The 25,195-nt window shown below is 45.4% G+C and overlaps 1 protein-coding gene across 1 annotated transcript in view; it reads right to left on the minus strand.

Moving 5' to 3' along the window:
- The window catches only part of NUDT3 (nudix hydrolase 3), a 92,638-nt gene that overhangs the window by 7,989 nt on the left and 59,454 nt on the right, over positions 1-25,195 (minus strand). The window contains exons 3-4 of the mRNA XM_062185979.1: positions 3,869-3,913; positions 2,791-2,875 (exon numbers count right to left, since the gene is read on the minus strand). Coding sequence (XP_062041963.1) covers positions 2,791-2,875; positions 3,869-3,913 — 130 coding nt within the window. The remainder of the gene's footprint in view (positions 1-2,790; positions 2,876-3,868; positions 3,914-25,195) is intronic.

Raw genomic sequence — 25,195 nt, forward strand, 5'->3', positions numbered from 1 at the left:
CTGTTGCTTCTTAAGCAATATTTTGTTATAAAAAGTATGATATTTAATAGCTACAGTACATCGTAATACCTAGCATGGATGTACTGTCATTCAATTAATCATTTTCCTATCATTAGAAACCAGTAGCCTACAATTTTAGCTTAAATAATATTTCATAGGAAGTCTTTCTTCCTGCTTTTCCTTTTTAAATTTCCCAGATAAAGATCCCTAGCAAAATGGCTACAAGAACAAAGCACTGAATGTCCAAGGGCTCAGGATACATAGTGCCAAAGTGTTTTCCTGAAAGGCTACACCAATTCTGTTCATGTGTCTCACTGTCTCACTACATCCCTGCCAGCACTGTTACCTTTTACTACTGCTAATTCTTTAGGTGAAAACTGGTAGTTTGTTTTGTTTTCATTTCAACTTTTTTTTTTTTTAAAGTTTTATTTTTTATTTATTTGAAAGGCAGAGTTAAAGACATGAGGAGAGACACAGCACATGATCTTCCATCTGCTGGTTCTTTCCCCCAAATGGCCACAATGGCCCTGGCTGAAGCCAGGAGCCCAGAACTTGGGCCATCTTCCACTGCTTTCCCAGGTGCATTAGCAGGGAGCTGGATCTGAAGTAGAGTAGCCAGGATTCAAACCGGCACCCATATGCTTAACCTGCTACAACACAAAGCCAGACCCTCAACTTACTATTTTAATGTAGCTCTATATAACTCTTCTATTATTATTTTTAAAAATTTATTTTATTTATTTGAAAGACAAAGTTACAGGGAGAGGTAGTGACAGAAAGATCTTCCATCTGCTGGTTCACTCCCCAAATGGCTGGAATGGCCAAAGCCAAGCCAATCCAAAGTCAGGAGTTTCTTCTGGGTCTCCCACACAGGTGCAGGGGCCCAAGGACTTGGGCCATCCATACTCTGCTGCTTTCCCAGGCGTATCAGCAGAGAGCTGGATCAGAAGTGGAGCAGCCAGGACTTGAACCGGTGCCCACATGGGATGCCAGCACTGCAGGCCGGGGTTTTAACCTGCTGTACCACAGTCCCGGCCCCAAGACTCTGTTTTTTAAAAAATATTTATTTATTTATTTGAAAGGCAGAATGAGAGAGGGAGGAGAGACAGATTTTCCTTCCACTGCTTTACTCCTCAAGTGGCTGCAACAGTGAGGGCTGGACGAGACTGAAGCCAAGAGTCAGGAACTCCATGTCTCCCACATGGGTGGGAGGATTCCAAGCACTTGGGCCATCCTCCACTGCCTTGCCAAGATGCATTAGCATCAGGGAGCTGGATTAGAAGCAGAGCAGCTGGGACTCGAACTGCCACTCAAATATGGAATGCTGGCATCCTAAGCAGCAGTGTAACCTATTGTACCACAATGCCTGCCCTGTGTTCTATGTTTAAGACCCCATTTTTTTTTTTTTTTCCCACTAGTAAGGGTAATCTCAGGAAGACCATTTGGAAGGAAGCTCAAAGGCTTACTCTCCCACTGGATAGTAACAGAGCAACTGGTGCCCTAAAAATTAGTGCTACGAATGTGAGGTTCTTGCCAGACAGACTGACCTGAGGACAGGACCACACTGTACTCATTTCTGCCTCCTTTCCAGCCCTCGGCACTGGTTGTCAAGGAGTTTATTTTCAGTATATCCATACTGAAAGCATTTATCTATGCACACTGCATTATTATTAGGTATAAAGCCATTAGGAGAAGAAGAGCTATGAACCATCCATGTTAACAGCAGGAGGGGTATATGGCAGCAAAGCGTGTACTAACAATAAAGGAAGGGTTTTGGTGAACAAATTTTATCTGCCTGCCAATTTCTTTCTTTTTTTTTTTTTTTTTTTGACAGGCAGAGTGGACAGTGAGAGAGAGACAGAGAGAAAGGTCTTCCTTTTTGCCGTTGGTTCACCCTCCAATGGCCGCCGCGCCGATCCGATGGCAGGAGCCAGGTGCTTCTCCTGGTCTCCCATGGGGTGCAGGGCCCAAGCACTTGGGCCATCCTCCACTGCCCTCCCTGGCCACAGCAGAGAGCTGGCCTGGAAGAGGGGCAACCGGGACAGGATCGGTGCCCCGACCGAGACTAGAACCCGGTGTGCCGGTGCCGCAAGGCAGAGGATTAGCCCATTAGGCCGCGGCGCCGGCCCTGCCTGCCAATTTCTAACAGCAATTATGCTGCTCTAGAACATACTTTGCTTCAGAGGCAAAAAATCAAAACATGAGTGAACCATAAAGCACCTCAGTTGCTTGTTCAGGACAGACACACAGCAGTGGTCTGAGAAAACGGATCCTCAGGAGAAAGCTGGGTGTCCCTACAGGGCAAGTGCCAGCAATAAAACTGGAAACGACCCCTCCCACCTTACATCTACTGATTGCCTTTGGAGGGCAGGGCCGTCATCCAAGAGTTTTCTGTATCAATATGAATGAGTGCCGTGAGGAGTAAGGCCAGGGTCCTGCTTCACCTGTGGTGGCCGCGGCCAGCAGAAGGCCTGGCAGTGAGTGGGCCCTCCGTCCGTGTCTGCTCAGGAGGTACCAAAGCAGAACCCTCTAGAGATGATCCACTGTGATAACAGAAACAATCACTCTACTTTTATGGGCCATGTTTCTATTTGTTGACGATGTACCCAACACAGCTTCCTTTCACACATTTCAATATACTAGCTTCTCAAGTTCAAAATATATACACGCTTGCTTTATTACACACAGCCTTGTGTTATTTCTTGTTACCAGGCTCCTGGGGAATGACCTAAAGTGAGGCAAGGGCTGGTGCTAGGTAGGACTCAGTGGGTCTCTCTGGTGACGACTTACCAATGTTCACAGAGTCCTCCCAGTCCTCCAGCACTTCTGTGACAATGAGCACGTACACATACGTCCTGTGCTTCCTCTCCTGGTTCTGAAAGGACAGTGGAGATTACTTACAGGTAACACAGTCACCCACACTGTCTAGAGCACAGGCACCAAGACTCCTCTTACTTTATCTTGCCCTACAATCACGGCCCATTTCTTCATTTTCATTTCATCTGAAAGGCAAAGACAGAGTAGCAGCCAGAGAGAGCTCTTCCACTCACTGAGTCACTCCCCCAACGCCTGCAACAGCAGGGGCTGGGGGCCAGGCTGAAGCTAGGAGTCCAGAATTCAATCTAGGTCTTCTACTGTGTGGCAGGGACCCAAGGACTTTAGCCATAACCTGCTGCCTCCTAGGGCCACACGAGCAGGAAGCTGAATGGGAAGCCGAGCCGCCGAGCCGAGAGTCAGGCACCGTGACATGGGATGCAGGCTTTAACAGCTGTGCCAGACACCTGCCTCTCGGCCAATCTGAATGAATTCAGGGTGTGTTTTCTGGCCCACTTCTGGAGCTAAAGTTTTATACTCATTCTCCCTTCTCCTTCCCCCAACTGCAGGTTCACATGAACACTGTGACCTCTCAATAAGCAGCAGGTCCGTTTAGCCAGTGAGAGACAGTGGCTGGGGACAGCGTGGTGCCGCCATTGAGGCCAACAAGCCAAGTGTCTTGAACACTGCCCTCCTTCCAAACCACTCTTTTCATCTTTATCCCGCAGTCTCCCACACCTTCCACTTCATTTCAAATCCCCCTTCCTCTGCCACAGCTCCGTATCTGCTAATTTTCCTCTTTTCTCTACACTTACCTATCTTTCCTCCCACCTTGGGAATAGAGATAGAAAAGTAGGAATGGGCTATATAGTAAAGCAAGTTATTCCAGTTGTCTAGAGGAGAAGCCCACAGGATTTAAAGGAGAATGCTATTTATTCTCTGATGGCGCTTCTGCATTTACACAGGTGAAACAGAGATGGCCTCTTCCCTCAATTAGGATTTCTGTGGTTATTATATTAACATACATTTATTCCACAGGGCGTAAAAGACTTACCTCAAAAATTCCAACTAGTCTTCCCAATGTCCCTTTTACTCCAGCCTGAAAAATGAAAGGGAAAAATTAACACACTGTTTCCTGCTGGTCTTAATGGCAGCCTTCTGGAGCAGTCTGTAAAACAGAAAGAAAAGATCAGAGGACACAGGTGGGGTGCACTCCAGGTATGGAGGTTACACCGCCTTCCTGTGTGTCCCAGCCGCAGACTGACCACAGCTGGGTACACTCTGAGGAGAGAGAAGTCCTCCAACTTTCTCTTCCCATAGCCTAAAAGAGCAAGCAAATCAAGGCCATGAAGCCATCAGGAAAGCAGTCATTTAGCTAACAAATACATACTGACTGCCTGACCTAAGCTAGGAAACAGTGCGTGAGCTGGAGGCACAGTGAGGAACAGGCCGGAAGGCAAGATCCATGGGGTGCCAAGACCCTTGCTAACTGGTTTCCTGGTTGTCCGTGTTTGCTGTGCAGGAGGAGCCTAGCACCCTGCAGGACCTCAGGAAGACTTGTGTCAACAAAAACAGACTAATTCTGCCAGCAATAGGTTATTGTAATGGAAATGCACGAGGCTGCAAAGGGGCAACTCCAGTAGTAGTTGGTTAGAATGTTTTAGTGTGTACTAACTCCCATCAGCCCTTGCGTACTTGTTTAGATTTGTGCATTAAAGATGATTTTTTCAGTCTATTTCAACTGATTAATTTTCTTAACTAGACTGGTATTTCCATTCCTACTTTTTCATATCTGCCTATTCCAACCATGTATGCTTTTGTTTCTGTGACATTTTTCTTTCTTTTTTATTAAAAATGATTTTATTTATTTACTCAAAAGTCAGAATTACAGAGAGGCAGTGGCAGGGAGAGAGAGGAGTCTTCCAACTGCTGGTTCACTCCCCAAATGGCCGCAACGGCCGGAGCTGGGCTAATTTGGAGCCAGAACTTCTTCCCGTCTCCTACATGGATGCTGGGGCCCAAGGATTTGGGCCATCTTCCACTGCTTTCCCAGGCCACAGCAGAGAGCTGGATCAGAAGTGGAGCAGCCGGGACTCAAACTGGCACCCTTATGGGATGCCGGCACTGCAGGCCAGGGCTTTACCCGTTATGCCACAGCACCTTTTTCTATCATTTTAATAGAGTGTAAGGATTTGCGCTTTGAACATCTTAACTTACTTATCTGCATCCTCTCCTTAACTAGGCCACTCATGTCTTTTGAAAAGCCTGGCTCCTGGTGTCCAACCCCCCCATCCCATTTCAAGAGAGGCTTTGGGACGCCTCCACTCCACGGGGTGCAATCAGCCCCTGAGGCCAGGCAGCTGCAGCTTCCCCTTGCAGTTCTGCAACTCTGCTGTGCTTCTGCTCCATGGACGTATCTGTCCTGTGGTTGGGCCAGGCTATCACTTGTTAGACTTTGCTTTTATATTTTATGTTTTTGCCTGAAGCAGAGGGGTGGCAGAGAAGGGAAAGAGGAGTGCCTGGATGTGCCTGGATAACGCTATAACTCATCTTCATTACTAATGCCATGCTACTGTATACTTTGTGAAAAATGAAGGCAAAATGTGTTTTAAAAAAGGGTTTGTTTATTTAAAAAGCAGAGTGATACAGGGAGAGAAACAGAAAGAGAGAAAGAGAGAAAGAGAGAAAGAGAGAGAGAGAGAGAGAGAGAGAGAGAGAGAGAGAGAGAGAAGACTCTTCTATCCCCTGGTTCACTCCACAAACACCTATAAACAGCCAGGGCTGGACCAGGCTGCAGCCAAGTACTTGGGTCATCATTCACTTCTTTTCTAGGTGCATTAGCAGGGAGCTGGATAGGAAGTGGAGTAGTCAGGACTTGAATCCATGCTGCAATTTGGGATGCTGGCATCACAGGCCTCAGCTAACCCACTGCGCCACAACACTGGCCCCAGCAACAATACTTTCTAAATACAAGTAATACTCAGTTTGTATCAAATACACAAAAATTTTAAATAAGTACTCTAACAGCTCTTTTAAAAGTTTATTTATTTTCATCTTATTTCAGAAGTACAGAGACAGAGAGAGAGATCTTCCACCCACTGATTTGTTCCCCAAATGCCCACCAACAGCCAGAGCTGGGCCAGGCCAAAGCCAGGAGCCCAGAAGGTGGCAGAGGCCCAAGTAACTGCTGTCTTCCAGGGTGTGCATTAGCACAAAGCTGGACTGGAAACACAGTAGCCTGGACTGGAACCAGGCACTCTAATATGGGATGTAGGTGTCCCAAGCAGAGATCTAAGCACTGTACCAAATGCCTGCCCTCTAACATTTTTTTAAAAAATATTTATTTTATTTATTTGAAAGACAGAGTTACAGTGGGAGAGACAGAGGTCTCCCATCCACTGGTTCACTACCAAAATGGCTGCAATGGCCAGAGCTGAGCTGATCTGAAGCCAGGAGCTTCTTCTAGGTCTCCCATGTGGGTGCAAGGGCCCAATGACCTGAGCCATCCTCTGCTGCTTTCCCAGATGCATAAGCAGAGAGATGGATTAGAAGTGGATCAGCCAGAACTTGAACCGGTGCCCTTACAGGATGCCGGCACTGCAGGCCAGGGTTTCACCCACTGTGCCATAGCGCCAGTCCCACCTCTTACATTTTATAAGAGATTCACAATAGGGGCTGGTGCTGTGGCGCCAGCATCCCATGTGGATACCAGTTAGTGTCCTGGCTGCTCCTCTTCTGATCCTGCTCTCTGCTTCTGGCCTGAGAAAGCAGTAGAAGATGGCCCAAGTGCTTTGGCCCCCACACCCACATGGAAGACCTAGAAGAAGCTCCAGACTTCTGGCTTCAGTTCAGCTCGGTTCTGGCCATTGAGGTCATTTGGGAAATAAACCAGCAGATGGAAGACCTTTCTCTCTCTCTCTCCTCTCTCTCTCTTTCTCCCTCTCCCTCTCTCCCTCTTAACTCTACCTCTCACATAAATAGATAAAATCTTGAGGGGGAGAGAAACATAATAATAGAAATGATAGAAACTGATTTAAAGCAGGGGTGGAGAACCTTTTTTTCTGACAAGGGCCAATTATCCAAATACTTTTAAAAACCATTCACGAGCCATACAAAATTATCAACTTAAAAAAATTACTGCCTGGGGCTGGTGCTATGACATACCAGGTAAAACTACCGCCTGCAATGCTGGCATCCCACATGGGTGCCGGTTCAAGTCCCAGCTGCTCCACTTCTGATACAGCTCCCTGCTAATGCACCTGGGAAAGCAGCAGAAGATGGCTCAACTCCTTGGGCCCTATACCCTTGTGGGAGATCCAGAAAAAGCTCCTGGCTCCTGGCTTCGGATCAGCCCAGCTCTGGTCGCTGTGGCCATTTGGGGAGTGAACCAGTGGATGGAAGATCTCTCTCTCTCTTTCTCTGCCTCTCTGTAACTTTGCCTTTCAAATAAATATATAAATCTTTTTAAAAAAAATTAGCCTGGGCCGGCGCCGCGGCTCACTAGGCTAATCCTCCGCCTTGTGGCACCGGCATACCGGGTTCTAGTCCCGGTCGGGGCACCGATCCTGTCCCGGTTGCCCCTCTTCCAGGCCAGCTCTCTGCTGTGGCCAGGGAGTGCAGTGGAGGATGGCCCAAGTCCTTGGGTCCTGCACCCCATGGGAGACCAGGAGAAGCACCTGGCTCCTGCCATCGGATCAGCGTGGTGCGCCGGCCGCAGCGCGCCTACCGCGGCGGCCATTGGAGGGTGAACCAACGGCAAAAAGGAAGACCTTTCTCTCTCTCACTGTCCACTCTGCCTGTCAAAAAAAAAAAAAAAAAATTAGCTTGCCTATATAGACATATTGAATTTGGAGTCCTGCCTATGGTTGCCTTGGCAGGGCCAGGCCAAAAGATTTCACAGGCTACACACTCCCCACCCCTGATTTAATGGCTTATACTTTTGGATGACTTATATTTTAAAATCAACTTCTGTTAATTATCTGTCAAGGAATTATGTTCCTTTCTCTGCCAACATGCCTGGTTTCTCTATTTTATATACATTCTTTTTTAAAAGGTTATATCAACTTTTTAAAAAAGAGTTTAATTTGTTTGAGAGGTAGAGCTACAGACAGAGGGAGGGAGAGACACAGTAAGGTCTTCCATCTGCTGGTTCACTCCCTAAATGGCTGCAATGGCTGGAGCTGAGCCAATCCAAAGCCAGGAGTCAGAAGCTTCTTCTGGGTTTCCCACATGGGTGCAGGGACCCAAGGACTTGGGCCATCTTCAATTGCTTTCCCATGTCATAAGCAGAGAGCTGGATTGGAAGAGGAGCAGTCGGGACACAAACCAGTACCCATATGGGAAGCTGGCACCACAGGCAGAGGCTTATTAGCCTACTATGCCAAAGTGCCAACTCATGTATCAATTCTTTATATCCATCCACTGTTTGTGGCTTTGGTCCACTTGAATGGAAATGTCTACCTTTCTTAAATTCTTAAATTGCTTCTCTCTATTTCTTCAAATAATTGCTCACCACAACCTGCTAAAGCTAGTTAGCTTGCATTTCATGGATTAACCAACATAGCTAGCTGCCTGAAAGGGTGGGCAGAGCTGCCGGAGGACCAGTTCTATGCTCTGATTCTGGGTCTCCTGAGACTAACACCTGTGCTCCTGCCATAGCCTCCACACATGCATGAAAGTAAACAATGTTGAGATTTAGCAGTTTCCTTATGAAGAGGTCCTCCTTTTCTAAGAGAGGGTTTCTGTTCTCTAAAGTCACAGAGCTGATAAAGAGAAATACTCCTCACAGGCAAAGCTGCTCTAAGACAGTGTCACTGCAACTGTCCCACTTCTCCCAAGTCCCCCGGACCCAGAGTGCAGCTCGCTCTCCAACTCTGCCACAGGCAATCTGACAGTGGGTTATATTTGTATCTCACATGATTCCTGCATGCAGATTGGGGGAAGTGTCAGGGTCATCTCTGACAGATATTTGGCTTAGACATTTGGGGATAAGATTTGATTTGGGATATATATAAAGTTTGGTCCAGTCTGGATACTGATACAGAACCGTTTTTCTCAAATTATATGAAAGCGGCTACAATTTCGATCTTTATGTCAAAGGCTCCTAATCCAGACAAAGAATGTTTATTTTTAAAAAACTTATCTTAGCTATTAGTGAGAATTCTAAATAAAATACATGTTGTCCTTCATTATTCAACCACACGGAGGTATTTTCTCCCTTAAACTTCAATGTATACAATACCAATTCTAGTACTTTAGATCAAATTAAGAATAATCTCAGCAACTGCCTACTTATTAAAAAGAGAGACCAAAAGCTTTTTGGCATTTTCCTGGGGTAGAAGTATTTGCCTGGGAAAGGCTGGACTCACAGGGAGACCTCAGTGAGCCCGTCCTTCCCCCAGCGTCTCCCACACACATGCACCCAGGCAGAGGCACTCATGTGAGTGATGGTCTTCATTGAGGCTGGCCCTCCAAGGACCTCTACCACAGGAACAGGAGCTGCCTACGGGTCTGCACGAGCTCTGAGTGGGCTGTCACCTTAGGAAATGGGCTTCTCAGTCCACAGCGGGCGTCCTGGCGGACACTGATGGCTGCCCGGCCACCTGGAGAAGCACGCCTGAGCTGGGTGCCATGAACCCCATGCCCCTCTGCAGGGACTGCTTCGGGTGCCAACGCCCGTGACCCAATTCTGGGTCCTGGCTCCTGACAGGATGTCTTCTGGGGACTTCTGAGAAAGATTTCCCATCATGATAGAAAGACTGCACAAAAAGAAACCCTACACCTACTTGTCCAGCAGGGACTGAGACTCGGAGCTGCTGCAGTCATCCGGTGATCAGGAGGGGAGGCCACGGACAGGCGAGAAGCTGAGCCCCTGCCCTCGTGCTGCTGCCGAGCGCTAAAGCAACGTGGCACTGGCCACCCCTGCACTTACCACGAGAACAATACAAGACAGGCGGAAAGCCACTTTCAGTTGGCTGAGGAGTCCCTGCTACTTCTTCCCCGATTAAAAGGTAGCTTTCTGACGAAGACCCAAGTATCTCCAGACAGCTACAGTACTGTAGACAAGCTTCCTTTTGAAAGCAGCAAGTCCACTCCTAGAAGGAGTTCAGGGGAACAGCTCTAATGCAAGTGTCTGTATAAGGAGGCCAAGAACAAAATACGACAGTCAATGCACATAACTGTCAGGTACCTGCCGAGCCTGGTCATTAATTACTGAAGACAGCAGTAAATGGGAAGTATAAGGAAAGCGTTCGACTTTCGTTTTTATCTTTCAACAAAATATTTCAAACCTCAAAAAAAAAAAAAAAAAAAAGAAAAAGAAACATTCATATTGTTACTGGCAGTTTTTGTCAAATATGAACAAACTGTGTTGTTTACTTCTTCTTTTTTTTTTTTTTTTTTTTTTTTTGGTTAAAGAAATAAAACAGGGGCCGCGTTGTGGCACAGCCCCAGCTGCTCTACTTCTGATCCAGCTCCTTGCTAATGTGCCTCGGAAAGCCCCTTGGGCCCCTCCATCCATGTGGGAGACCTGGAGGAAGTTCCTGGATCCTGGCTTTGGACCGGCCCAGGTCTGGCTGTTGCAGCCAATTGGGGAGTGAACCAGTGGATGGAAACGCTGTCTCTCTTTCTCTCTGTAACTCTACTTTTCAAATTAATAAATAACTCGCCACTTGCATTTGGTGTTCATCATTCTCTTCATGTCCTCATGCTTTTACAACTCGGCTGCATATCCCCCATTTATAGTATATGATATTTTCTGTAAGTTTCTCTATTCAATTTTTTAAAAAAGCACATACCTTCTGAAACTCTCCTCATCAATATTATATTTCAGAGTTTTAGCTATACTGATGCATGTAGTTCTAGTTAATGCACTTTAATTGCTGGCCATTCATTTATTTTGGGAACTTATCAAAATTAATCCAGTCATTTGTCTATTTAGTTTTGCTGTTATAAAAAATGCTGCTCAAAAAAACCCTACTGGAGATCTCCTTGTTCCCATGCATAAGAGTTGCTCTAACTGACTAAACTTCCATTTCCCCAGATATTATCAAGTTGCTCTCTGGTGTAGATCAACTGCAGAAATGGTTTCCATTCTTCATCTATCCCTGCATCTATGTCCTTTGAAATGTGATTCTGTGGCTCTTCCAAAGTGCTGTGGCTTAAAATATTAAGCATTTATTATTGTGTGCACACCCAGAGATAGGATCTACTTGCTCCTTCCTGTATCTAGGCTCACCTGTGACTTGCTTTGCTCAACAGAATACAGAACAATGGGGTATCAGTTCCAAGCCAGGTCTCAAGATACCTTGGTGTTTCTACCTTTTCTGCTGGAACTCTGCCATGGCATGTGGACAAGCCTGAGCTAGCTTCCTAAAGGTTGAAAGACTATAGTTGTCTCACAGAGCAACCCACAGCCATCTAACCGCCAAACTCGGACAGTGGAGCCAACATCAGAGGAGCTGCCTACTTGACCCAGAGCAGGCTCAGATTTCTGAACAGTCCAGCTGATACCAGAAGCTGATGCACGGGCAGCAATAAATATTTAGTATTTCAAGTCACTAAAAATTGGAATAGTTTGTTATTCAGCAAAGTTATCCACTCTTCAAATATACAAGCAGTAGACAAGCTGCCATCACTCCTGTTTCTCTGCAATACTTGGAATTTATTGTTTGCCATTCTCCTTCCTTCTATTTCTTTCTTTCTTTTGATCAACATAATAAATTTGAAATTGCATTAAATCATTTTTAAAAATGAAATTGTTGGGGCCAGCGCTGTGGCGCAGTGGGTTAACACCCTGGCTGAAGCACCGGTATCCCATATGGGCGCCGGTTCGAGACCCGGCTGCTCCACTTCCAATCCAGCTCTCTGCTATGGCCTGGGAAAGCAGAAGATGGCCCAAGTCCTTGGGCCCCTGCACCCACGTGGGAGACACGGAAGAAGTTCTTGGCTCCTGGCTTTGGATCGGCACAGCTCCGGCCATTGTGGCCAATTGGGAAGTGAACCAGAGATGGAAGACCGCTCTCTCTCTCTCTCTCTCTCTCTCTCTCTCTCTCTCTGCCTCTCCTCTCTGTATAATTCTGACTCTCAAATAAATAAATAAATCTTAAAAAAAAAAAAAACCTGAAATTGTTTATCCTGTCCTATGTTCAGTGGACATTCAGATCTCCTCTTCTGGGACATGTATATTATACACATCCACATTTCACATTTCAAGGTTGCAGTTACTTGCAGCTGTGGTCAGAAGGGCCAGTGTTGGGCCAGTGTTATGGCATCGCTGGTAGAGCTGCTGCCTGCGACACTAGCATCCCAGATGGGCACCAGTTTTGAGACCTGGCTGCTCCACTGCAGATCCAGCTCCCTGCTGGTATGCCTGGGAAGGCAGTGGAGGATGGCCCGAGTGCTTGGGCACCCACATGGAAGGCCCAGAGGAAGCTCCTGACTCCTGGCCATTATGATCATTTGGGGAGTGGAAAATCTCTCTCTTTCTCTGCCTCTTCTTCTCTTTGTGTAACTCAGACTTTCAAATAAATAAATAAATCTTTAAAAATATATATATACATTTTTGAGAGACGATATTCACCTAACTTTTATTATAGCATACTGTTGTAACTCATCTGTTTTACTGTTAGTTGTTAATCTCTTTCTGACCCTAAGTTATAAATTAAACTTTATCCTAAATATGTATCTATAGGAAAAAAACATCATTTATATAGGGTTCAGTACCATGTGCAGGTCCAGGCATCCATTGCAGGTCATGGAACATAGTCCCATGGCTAGGGTGACAGTACTGTGTTCTAATATTTCTTACTTGACTGAGACCATCTGAAAGATCTACAGAAGTATTTGTATCTTGTGATCCTACATTTTGTAGTAAATATTTTCTCCCAATTGGCACTTGTCTTTTACTCTGTTTTCAATGGTCTTTTGCTTCTTAAAAATGATTTATTTATTTGAAAGACAGAGAGAAGGAGAAAGTGAGCGAGCGAAAGAAAGAGAGAGAGCGATCAATCTTCCCATCCTCTGGTTCACTCCCCAAATGGCTGCAGTGACTGGGCTGGGCCAGGTTGAAGCCAGGAGCCAGGAGCTTCTTCCAAGTCTCCCACATGGGTGCAGGGCCCAAAGATTTGGGTCATCCTTCACTGCTTTCCCAGACACATCAGAAAGTGGAGTTGGATCTGAAGTGGAGCAGCCAGGACTCAAACCAGCGCCCATACAGGATGTCAGCACTGCAGGCCATGGCTTAATCTGTGGTATCAGAGCACTGACCCCTAATGTTCTTTGCTGAACATGTATTATTAGACAAACTTGATTTTACTTATCTTTCCCTTTTGTGTTCAGTATTATTTCAAAGGCAGAGTGACAGAGGGAGAGAGAGAGACAGACAGAGAGGGAGCATCCATCTACTGCTCACACCCCAAATGCCTGCACCTAGGGTCAGCACAGGCCAAATCCAGGAGCTAGGAACTCTGTCTGGGTCTCCCACATGGATGGCAGGGACTCAAGTACTTGGGTCAGCATCTGCTATCTCCCAGGTGCATTAGCAGGAAGCTGAGTTGGAAGCATGGAATAACCGTGACTTGAACTGGCATTCAAGTACGGAATGCTGCTGGCGTCTCAAGCAGCAGCTTGACCTGCTGAGCTACACTGCTTACTATGGGGTGCTTGGTGTCTTAAGAAACATCTCTCATCCAATGATATTAAGTTTGTCTCCTATTTATTTCCTAAAAGTCTGAGGATTTTATACTATTATCTACCTATAATTTATTCCCAGGTAACCAATGATTTAGGGACCTCCAGAATAGAGCTGTGTAAATTACTATCCCACTCTGCTAATCTAATTGTTAGTTTATGTACTAACAGCACATGATTTTAACTAATGCAGCTTTATCTTAATACCTGGAAAAGAAGTCTCTGTTCTCTTTTCTGTTTTTCTTTTTCAAAAGCTTCTAAGCCATTATTTGTACCTTCACTCTCCCATATAAATCTCAAAAGTTAGTTTTCCAGATTTCTTGAAAAATCCCTTTTGGATATTGTTATATTTAAAAAAAAAAAAAGGTTTATATATTTGAAAAGCAGCGTTTCAAGAGGGAGACACAGAGAGAGGGAGAGAGATTTTCCACTCATTTGTTCACTCCCCAAATGGCCAACATAGCTGGGGCTGGGCCAGGCCAAAGCCAGGAGCCTGGAACTCCAGCAGAGTCTCCACCTTGGGTGCAGGGGCCCAGGCACTCGGGCCATCATTGGCTGCTTTCCCAGGCGTAACAGCAGGGAGCTGGGTCGGATGTGGAGCAGCAGAGATTTGAATGACACTCCTATGGGATGCTGGCGTTGTATGCGGTGGCTTAACTCTCTGTGCCACAACACTGGCCCCAGAATATTGGTTTTTATTATTGAATAGTTAGAGTAATTCAAGAAAAACACACATAGTCACAATATTTAGTCTTCCCATCTAAGAACAGACTAAATCTCTTCATGTATTTCAGGTCTTGATTTCTTCAATAAAGTTCTATTATTTTTACTGTAAAAGGTCTTACACTACATTATGTTATAGCAAAGCATTTTAGCTTTGATACTATTGCAAACAGTGTTGTTGTTGGCATTTGGGGAGTGAACAACTTGACAGAAGATGGAGATTCTCATTCTCTCTCTCTCTCTCTCTGCCAAGTAGATTAAAGATAAAAATAAACACTTAAAAAATACAAAAGGCATAGAAAACAAAATCAGGAACAAAGACAAAGATAATACATAGAAACCAGTAGGTTCTACTCTAACTATATCAATAATGACCTTAAACATCAGTGGTTAAAAAGACATCAGTTAGGCCGGCGCCATGGCTCAACAGGCTAATCCTCCGCCTGCGGCGCCGGCACACCAGGTTCTAGTCCCAGTCGGGGTGCTGCATTCTGTCCCGGTTGCCCCTCTTCCAGGCCAGCTCTCTGCTGTGGCCCGGGAGTGCAGTGGAGGATGGCCCAAATGCTTGGGCCCTGCACCCCATGGGAGACCAGGAGAAGCGCCTGGCTCCTGGCTTCGGATCAGCGCGGTGCGCCGGCCGCAGCGCGCCTACCGCGGCGGCCATTGGAGGGTGAACCAACGGCAAAGGAAGACCTTTCTCTCTGTCTCTCTCTCTCACTGTCCACTCTGCCTGTCAAAAAAAATTTTTTTTTCAGGGGGAAAATTATTTCAGAATCTAAAAGTAATGGTATTTCTGGGGGCTGGCGCTGTGGCACAGCAGGTTAATGCCCTGGCCTGAAGCACCGGCATCCCATATGGGCGCTGGTTCAAGACCTGGTTGCTCCACTTCCAATCCAGCTCTCTGCTATGGCCTGGGAAAGCAGGAGAAGATGGCCCTGCACCCGTGTGGGAGACCGGGAGGAAGCTCCTGGCTCCTGGCTTCGGATTGGTGCAGCTCCGGCCGTGGCGGCCAATTGGGGAGTGAACCCGTGGATGGAAGATCTCTCTCTTTGTCTCTCTGTCTCTATCTCTCTCTTTCTCTCTGCCTCTCCTCTCTTCTGTAACTCTTTCAAATAAATAAATCTTTAAAAAAAAAAAGTAATTGTATTTCTCTTCTCACAAAATATGTCACAGAGGTCGTGAGAGGTGGCAGCCTTTTATTTTTTTTTCCCCAATTAAAATATGTGACCACCTTAAGGGGGGACGGGACAGATAAGTGTATTTAAATGGAATCTTATGCTTTTTTTGAATTTGCAATTACTGAAGGTGGATCATACAGCCTTCCAGACTACCTGAAAATCTGAAAAATCAGGACTGAAAGATGGGTTTTAAAAGGAGGGAGGGACCAAACACTTAAGAAAAGCTGGGTCAGCAGTCGTCAGTGACTCTGGTGCTCTCCCCTGACGGTTCCTCAGTTCTCCTGCTTTTATTTTAAAGGCAGAACTGTCCATTTCAGTTTGACGTGACCAAAAGTAAGTCCACTTTGCCAAACATTACTAAAAAGGTCATCTTGCTTTTTTCTGAAACATTTAATAGCACATATTTTAATTCACATAATAGATGAACAGTTTATCTTACAGCAGCAATAAACTGCAATTACCTTTCTCACTCTTTGAATGGCATTTCTTTTTTATTTTAATCATACTAACAGGTTAAATCTAGTGGCATCTCACTGTTGGATGACATTAAAGGTAATTTTTTTAACTAACAAAAGTATTTTTTAAAATTACTCACTGATACAACATAGAAGAGTCTCTTTCACATGCACATATTCAAAAGGAAGAAATAAAGATCAAACGGTGTAGATTTAGTTCTGTTTGACCAAAAGCATAGATATAGACTAGATCAGCTCTTGATGTCCTTCCCAACAATGTGTTTCTATGACCCCATAAAAATAAATTCCACCTGACATCACAGTCCCTATATAGACAGGCACACCCCTCAGGCTTCTCAAGTCTCAGGATCTGCCGGTGGTGTCCTTCTTCAGCTCTGCACCCAGAAAACTCTGCTGGTCCCCTGGTCATAAACAGTTGACTACTTATCTTTCAGCTCTCATAAATCTCAGTTAAAACACATCATGAGGGGCCGGAGTTGTGGTATATCATGTAAAGCCACAACCGTCAATGCCGGTATTCCACACGGGCAATTCTTGTCCTGGCTGCTCCACTTCCAATCCTGTTCATGGCCTGGGAAAGCAATGGAAGGTGGCTCAAGTGTTTGGACCCCTGCCGTTCACATGGGAGACCCAGATGAAGGTTCTGTTGCAGCCATTTGGGGAGTGAACCAGTGGAAGGAAGATCTCTCTCTCCCTCTCTCTCTCTCTGTAACTCTGACTTTCAAATAAATCTTAAAAAAAAAAAAACAAACAAAACACCACACACATGACCATCTTGGTTAAAAAAACGGTATCGCCCTTTTACAACTGCCTTCATCTCCATTCTTTTTTTTTCTTTTTTAAAATTTATTTATTTATTTTTTTTGGACAGGCAGAGTGGATAGTGAGAGAGAGAGACAGAGAGAAAGGTCTTCCTTTTTGCCGTTGGTTCACCCTCCAATGGCCGCTGCGACCGGCGCGCTGCAGCCAGCGCACCACGCTGATCCGAAGGCAGGAGCCAGGTGTTTATCCTGGTCTCCCATGGGGTGCAGGGCCCAAGCACTTGGGCCATCCTCCACTGCACTCCCTGGCCACAGCAGAGAGCTGGCCTGGAAGAGGGGCAACCAGGACAGAATGCGGCGCCCCGACCGGGACTAGAACCCGGTGTGCCAGTGAAACAAGGCAGAAGATTAGCCTATTCAGCCGCGGCGCCGGCTAAATTTATTTATTTATTTTTTAATTTATTTATTTGAAAGGCAGAGGTACTGAGAGGCAGAGGCAGAGAGAGATCTTCCATCTGCTGGTTCACTCCCAGATGGGTGTAATGGTGGGAGATGTGCTTATCTAAAGCCAGGAGCCAGGAGCTTCTTCCGGGTCTCCCATGAGGGTGCACGGGCCCAAGGACTTCAGCCATCATGAACTGCTTTCTCAGGCCACAGCAGAGAGCTGGATCAGAAGAGGAGCAGCCAGGACTCAAACCGGTACCCACATGGGATGCCAGCATTGCAGGCAGCAGCTTTACCAACTATGCCACAGCACTGGCCCTTCTCCCAGGCTTTTAGCAGAGATTTGGATTGGAAGTGGAGCAGCTTGGTCTTGAATCAGTGCCCTTATGGGATGCCAGCACAGGCAGTGCCCCAACCTGCTATGCCATAATGCTGGTCCTCCTTTCTATTTTTAAGGTTAATATTTTACAGAGCACCCCTAAAGATATTCCTAGTTAAAAACCCTAAATATTTAGACTAAAATGGTCACTAACACAAATATAACACCACATGACACAACTTTTCATAAACCAGTAAGACTTTTTTTGGGTAGATGTTTGGCTCAGCAATTAGGACACCAATTGGGACATCTGTATACCACATCAGAGTGCCTGGTTCAAGTCCCTATTACTCAGCTTCTGATCCAGCTTCCTGCTAATGTGCACCCTGAATGGCTCAAGTGCCTGGGTTCCTGCCATCCATGTGGGAGACCCAGATGGAGTTCCATGCTCCTGGCTTTATCTTGGCCCACTCCTGGCTGCTGCAAGCATTTGAAGAATGAACCAGGAGACAAATGATTTCTCTTCCCTTTGTCTTTCAAATAAAATGAAAATCAATTTTTATAACAATTTTTGCAAAGGCTGGAATGATAGTCTCTAAAAACGCAAACATCTTCAGGATGGTTCTAGAAGTAATCATGGCAATGACCCAGAAGCAGCCATCTTCTAGGAGCCTGGAGCAGAACTGTTTGAGAGAAGTGTCCATGCTCTGGGCCAGAGGTGAAGCATGCCCAGCCATGTGAGCGGAGGATCATCAGAACTGCACCTCAGCCAGGCCCATCACTGGAAGCCACATCTGTGCCAAGGTTTCCTTTCATCTCTGAACTGTAACTGAGAGGGGAGGACCTTTGCTAAGTTCTCAGCTGCCAGAAACAGGAGATTCAATACCAACTGACTGACAGGCCTGAAAGGTAACACCAAACATCCGTGAGATTCACTGTCCTCCAATGTAAAGCTGCCTTGCACCAGATTTTACACATTTTCTCTGTTCACTTCATAGAGTCAGAATTATTTTTTCTAACAATAAGTTTTCAATTTTTTTTGTTATATTTCTGTGTACACATATGCTTTTCCTGGAAGAGTAGGATAAAGATGGTTCCTCACATGAAATGTACACCAAGGATAAGTGGACAAATGGCCTGTCTTGGTATGAGTGGCAGCTATCATTCATGGTACTTCATGGTCTCCAGCTTAGACTCTTGAATGTGGTGGGCATATCAAAAGTATTTGTGCCTCTTTTCGCCGCACCTTTTTATTTTGAAAATGTCAAACACATGGAAAAATCCTTTGCCTATTTTGTACCTATGTTTAATTTACTGGGTACATACAACCACACTTGAACGTTAATACTAGTCATTCATATTCATGTATTTAAAAATTCTTATTAAATTAAATAATGAAAATTTGGAGAAAGGCATCTAAACAACACCTGTTGATAAATAAATGGGGTTGACTCATAATCCCTCGATTTCCAGCATGTACATCTAGATAGATTTTCTCATTTTAACATTTCCATTAAACAGTGAGATAGTCACAAGGTTTAAAATCTTTACTTGCCTTCACTTATTAATTAGGAGACTGAAAAAAGAAAACTCTTTCCTTCTATGAGACTGTAGTTGAATGGGTACACAGTTCAATGTAAAGTAAGTAAAGACCTAGAACACACTACCACTATGATCGTTAAGGTCTTTTAAAAAAAAATTATTTATTTATGATTTGAAAGACAAAATTATAGAGTAGGGGAGAAACAGAAGGAGGGAGGGGGAGAGAGAGAGAGACCGACCCTCCATCTGCTGGTCCACCGACCAAATGGCTGCAATAGCCAGGGCTGGTCCAGACAAAAGCCAGTAGCCTGGGACTCCATACAGGTCTCCCACAAGGATGGCAAGAGCCCAAATATTTGGGCTCTCTTCTACTGCTTTCCCAGGAGCATTAGTAGGGAGCTGCATCATAAGTGGAGCAGCTAGAACTTGAATTTGCACTCACATGGGATGCCAGCATTACAGCCAGCCTCACCCACTGTACTACAGTGCCAGTCCATTAGTGTCTTTTGTCTTTTTTTTTTTTTTTTTTTTTTTTTTTTTTACAGGCAGAGTGGACAGTGAGAGAGAGAGACAGAGAGAAAGGTCTTCCTTTTGCCATTGGTTCACCCTCCAATGGCCGCCGCGGTAGGCGTGCTGTGGCCGGTGCACCGCGCTGATCCAATGGCAGGAGCCAGGTGCTTCTCCTGGTCTCCCATGGGGTGCAGGGCCCAAGCACTTGGGCCATCCTCCACTGCACTCCCGGGCCACAGCAGAGAGCTGGCCTGGAAGAGGGGCAACCAGGACAGGATCGGTGCCCCGACCGAGACTAGAACCTGGTGAGCCGGCGCCGCAAGGCGGAGGATTAGCCTAGTGAGCCGCGGCGCCGGCCCATTAGTGTCTTTTAATCCATATACATATATTACATTAACATTTTGAAGATTTTACTTTAGAAGACACATTAAAAATATTTCTTTTTTTTTATTTAATGAATATAAATTTCCAAGGTACAGCTTATGGATTACAAAGGCTTCCCCCCCACCCGCAACCCTCCCCTTTCCCACTCGCTCTCCCCTTCCATTCACATCAAGATTCATTTTCAATTCTCTTTATATACAGAAAATCAGTTTAGTATATATAAAGATTTCAACAGTTTGCCCTCACATAGCAACATAAAGTGAAAAAATACTGTTGAAGTACTAGTTATAGCATTAAATAACAGTGTACAGCACATTAATGACAGAGATCCTGCATGATATTGATTACTTTTCTATGTAATTTCCAATTTAACACCAAGGTATTTGAAAGGCAGAGAGAGAGAGAGAGAAAGATCTTCAACCCAGTGATCCTCTCCTGAAACGCCAACTGACAGCCGGAGGTGGGCCAGGACAAAGCCAGAAGCCTGGAAGTCCATCCGGGTCTCCCAGACCCAACCACCTGAGCCGTTACCTGCTACCTCCCAGAGTGCACATTAGCAGGGAGCTATAATCAGAAAAGGGGCTGGAACTAAAACACAAGTACTCCAACATGGGATGCGGAATCCCAAAGGACACGCTAACTGCTGTGCCAAATGTCAGTCTCCAGTATGACGTTTTAATCCCACACAGTGGGTCTCATCTTGACAATTACTGGCAGAGTCTCAGCGGAGGCCACCCTCCCAGCTAGGACAGGTTCTCCTCACTAGGTCAGAACCTCACCCACTGTCAACTACTCCTCAACCACTGTCTGTCTACTCCTCTATAAGCTGATGAGTTGGAGACCCCAGTCTACAAAATTACTTCCTTCATAACTCCCCAAAACTGTTTCACTTATATCGAAATAACTGAAAATATTCTTGGTAAGTTATTCATATTTTAAGCTTTGTTAATGAATGATATATATTTTGTGATTCAAGTTCTGGATTTAAATATTCATGCTTCTGGAAGCCATTTTATGGTATAGCTAGTGAAGCTGCCACCTGGAATGCTAGCATCCCATATGGCCCCCACACCCACGTGGGAGACATAGAAGCAGCTCCTGGCTCTTTGCTCCAGATCGGATCAGCTCCAGCCATTGTAGTCATTTGGGGAGTGAACCAGCGGATGAAAGACCTTTCTCTCTGTCTCTTCCTCTCTGTTACTTCTCAAATAAATAAATAAATAAATAAATAAATAAATAAAGATGAAAATACAACAGTCAGGGGGTGGCATTGTGTGCAAGCCATCCCTTGCATCCCATATGGGCACTGGTTCAAGTCCTGGCTGCTCCACTTCTGATCCAACTTCCTGCTAATACACCTGGGAAGGCAGGGGAAGATCGCCCTTGGGCCTCTGCACCCACAGGAGACCAGGGTGGAGTTCCAGATCCTCACTTCTGCCTGGCCCAGCCCCAGCTGTTGCGGCCATTTGGGGAGTGAACCAGCAAATGGAAGATATTGCTCCCTCTCGGTAACTCTTCCTTTCAAATAAATAGATAAATCTTTAAAAAGAAAAAAAAAGGGGGGGGGGGGCGGTGCTGTGGCGCAGTAGGTTAACGCCCTGGCCTGAAGTGCCCGCATCCCATATGGGTGCTGGTTCGAGACCCTGCTGCTCCACTTCCTGTCCAGCTCTCTGCTATGGCCCAGGAAAGCAGTGGAAGATGGCCCAAGTCCTTGGACCCTTGCACCCACGTGAGAGACCGGGAAGAAGCTCCTGGCTCCTGGCTTCGGATCAGCACAGCTCCGACCATTGTGGCCAACTGGGGAGTGAACCAGTGGATGGAAGACCCTTCTCTCTCTCTCCCTCTTCCTCCCCCCCTCCCTCTCTTGACCCCTCTCTTGACCCCTCTCTCTCTCTCTACCTCTCCTCTCTCTGTGTAATTCTGACTTTCAAATAAATAAATAAATCTTTAAAAAAAAAAAAAAAGAAAATACAACACAGTCACACTGAGCCATAACTTTTCCCTAACTCCAAATAGAGCCAAACATTTATAAGCTATAAAAAGAGTAACAAAAAGAATTTCTTAAATTATTCCAAGTAGACACACACTTTAAAAAAAAAATGTTCTCCTGTATAACAAGAGACGTGAATAACTTTCCTGTTAGAAACAGTTCTGAGATACCATATGGACTTCTGGCTGCTATGATACACACATATATAAAAGAACACAACCATTCTTTGCAGGACAGAGAATGCATGGTACAGAACCAGGATGAGAAAACAGATTTTAAAAATAAAATCATTATGGCATTTCCTATGTTCATACCTGAAAATACAGATGGGATCAAGAAGGGTTACATTAAGTTCCTGACGGACTGCTGTGAGGTTGATTAGTTGGGGCTGGAGATCACTGAGAACAGTTCTGAGCAGTTGAGGAAGGCAACCTTAGGATATTCTATTAAGGTAGCTAGACAATGGAAAATTGTCTTCAACAAAGGTGAATGAAGCCCATACCTGCTGTGACGTTTTTATTTTACGTATGGCAGTGTACTAAAAATTTGAAGACGGGGTTGGCATCGTGTCATAGTAGGTTGGGCTGTCGCCTGCAATGCCAGCATCCTATGTGGGTGCTGGTTCAAGTCCCGGCTGCTCCACTTTTGATCCAGCTCCCTGTTAATGCCCTGGGAAAGCAGTGGAAGATGGCCCAACTACCTGGGCCCAGCCACCCATGTGGGAGGTGTGGAGGAAGTTCCTGGCTTCAGCCTGGCCCTGGGCTGACAGATGTGGTCATCTGGGGAGTGAATCAATGGATGGACGATATCATCTCTCTCTCTCTCTCATCAACTCTTCCAAAATAAATAAATCTTTAAAAAACAAACAAACAAACAAACCAAAAAAACCTTGAGGAAAGGCAGCAAGGTGCAGGAGTGTCTAAGGATACATTCCTACCCTGAAGATACTTCCAAGATAGTTTATATGGCTAAGAACAGGTGCTAAGAGCCAGGGGAGTAGCAGAGAGGTGTGATGTGAGGGACACAAGCAAGGCAGTCAGAGTACACACTGTCCTAAGCTGGTCCATGTCACGGGCTTACCACCAGGTCTGCAAACACGGCATGCACATCCCTCCCTCCTTCTGTCTCTCTTCAGATGTTCTGTGTCTTTGTGACAATGCCTCTGGTTTGGCTAAGGTGACAAGGAGTCAAAGAAAAGGAAATGAAGAGAGGAACAGGGGGCAGAACAGTTTCAGACCCAGCTTCTCTGTTTTCTCCTTGTCAGCGAAGAGTTTTACCTTCCCCATTGAATTAGGAAGAAAGAACAGTTCTGAATCCCACACAAAGAGATGCTTTTCTTTTTATTCCAGAGAGACTGTCTCATGGCTGGCTCCCACAAACCTTGGCTGTCCCGAGCTAGAGATGCACTGTGACCAAGGCCCAGGCAGGTCCTAGGAGAATGCCTGGTCCCTCTAGGCCCATGATGGGTCACCATAAGAAGATTTTGACTATAAGCAGCAGAAACAACAGAAGCCAGTTAGCAAAGGGGAATGTTTTACCCCTTTGTTTAAATGTGGCTGCTGCTGATTTAGCAACAGGTTTATCTGTTTCTGAAATTTCAGCCAATACACTGAAACTCTGAAGCTGAATTCAACAAAGCTTTAGAACAGGTGGAGTTTAATGAAAGTTAGGTCTGATAATGCCAAGTTGAACTATTTAATAATCTTTTTCTGTTCATATTTACCAGACTTTTTCTACTAACAAAATAAACAGAAGCTCAATACAGAGAACTTGACAGCTCACAAGCTAACCCAAAGCAACCACTGCAAACATTTTGGTGGACATCCTTCAAGGAGCATAGCATTAGAGTATGGGTGTCAAAACAAGATGTCCTGGATTCAAATCTTACCTTGAGCACACTAGCTGGGCACATTTGTTTGGGCAAATCATGTATCTCACTGAAGCTCAGTTTTTATTTTCACCTGTGAAATGTATCTCACAGGTTCCTGGAGGATTAAATGAGGCAATATGCTGAACAGCCTGGCAGAGAGTGTCCAAGCAATTTTATCTATTCTTCCTTCTACAAATGAAGACACGCATTTCTTCCTCACCAAATGGTTTCATCTCATAAACTCTGATTCTGCTTTGATTACTTAGGAATGTATTGCAATCATTTTCCCATGTGAGTAAATATTATTTCACTATATACACAGGACCCTCAGTAAAGCAGGGGCAAGCAGTACTTAAGCTAGGTTGCTGTGATTTATAGCACTTGACCTTGCCACTCTGAGCATAAATAAAAGTATAAGACACCAGCAAATAATGGAAAGGTAAGGCACACATCTTCAAAATGGCCAGAAGTTGATGATGCAGCGGGCAGCTCTGCCCAACAACCCACACTACATGAAGTTATAACTACGCAAATCCAACCAACCAACCAATCACGTCCCTCTTAGGATGGCTGAATGTGGGATACACAGAGTCAACAGACAGGTGAGTGGGGCACAAGAGACAACAAATATAAAAAATATTTCTTCTTTGGTTTTTCAACAATTTTCATGCTTCTTAAACCACTTGCAATGGCCGGCGCCGCGGCTCAATAGGCTAATCCTCCACCTCTCTGCTGTGGCCCGGGAAGGCAGTGGAGGATGGCTCAAGTGCTTGGGCCCTGCACCCACAAGGGAGACCAAAAGCACCTGGCTCCTGGTTTCGGATCAGTGCAGTATGCTGGCCGTGGTGGCCATCTGGGGGGGTAAACCAATGGAAGGAAGACCTTTCTATCTCTCTCTCTCTCTATCTCTGTCTAACTCTGCCTATAAAAACAAAAACAAAAACAAAAAAACAACCAAAAAACCACTTGTATTTGTCATTAAATAACTATATGCTCCTAAGCAGGAGTTTGGTTCAGTGGGGAAGTGACCACTTGAGATGTCCACATCCCATATCAGAGTGTCTGATTTGAATCTTGGCTCTGCTTCTGATTTCAGCTTCCTACTATGGCATACCCTGGGAAATCATGGCTCAAATACTTGTGCCCTGCCACCCATGAGAGACCAGGATTCAGTTCCTCCATGATGGAAGAGAGGTCTGAGCTAGTGAGAGTGTGACCAGGCTCCCTGAGCTAACGTGCATTCTGTCTTTCACTCACCGTAAGTGAGGCCCACAGCATTGTGACCCAAGCTCCTAGCTTGTATAGACTGGCTGAGTAGCTGCTGTGCTACTGTCATGCTCTTCCTCACTTAACTGAGGGATGTGGAGAACATGCCTGTCTATCCCACATCTACCCCATTTCTGAAGCTGCTATAATAGTCAGGTCAATAACTGTAACACCTCTTTTTATTAAACATTTGCTATGCGCTGGGCACCAAGGATTCAACAATAAGCAA

This window comes from Lepus europaeus, chromosome 3, assembly GCF_033115175.1.
Source record: "Lepus europaeus isolate LE1 chromosome 3, mLepTim1.pri, whole genome shotgun sequence".
NCBI lineage: Eukaryota > Metazoa > Chordata > Mammalia > Lagomorpha > Leporidae > Lepus > Lepus europaeus.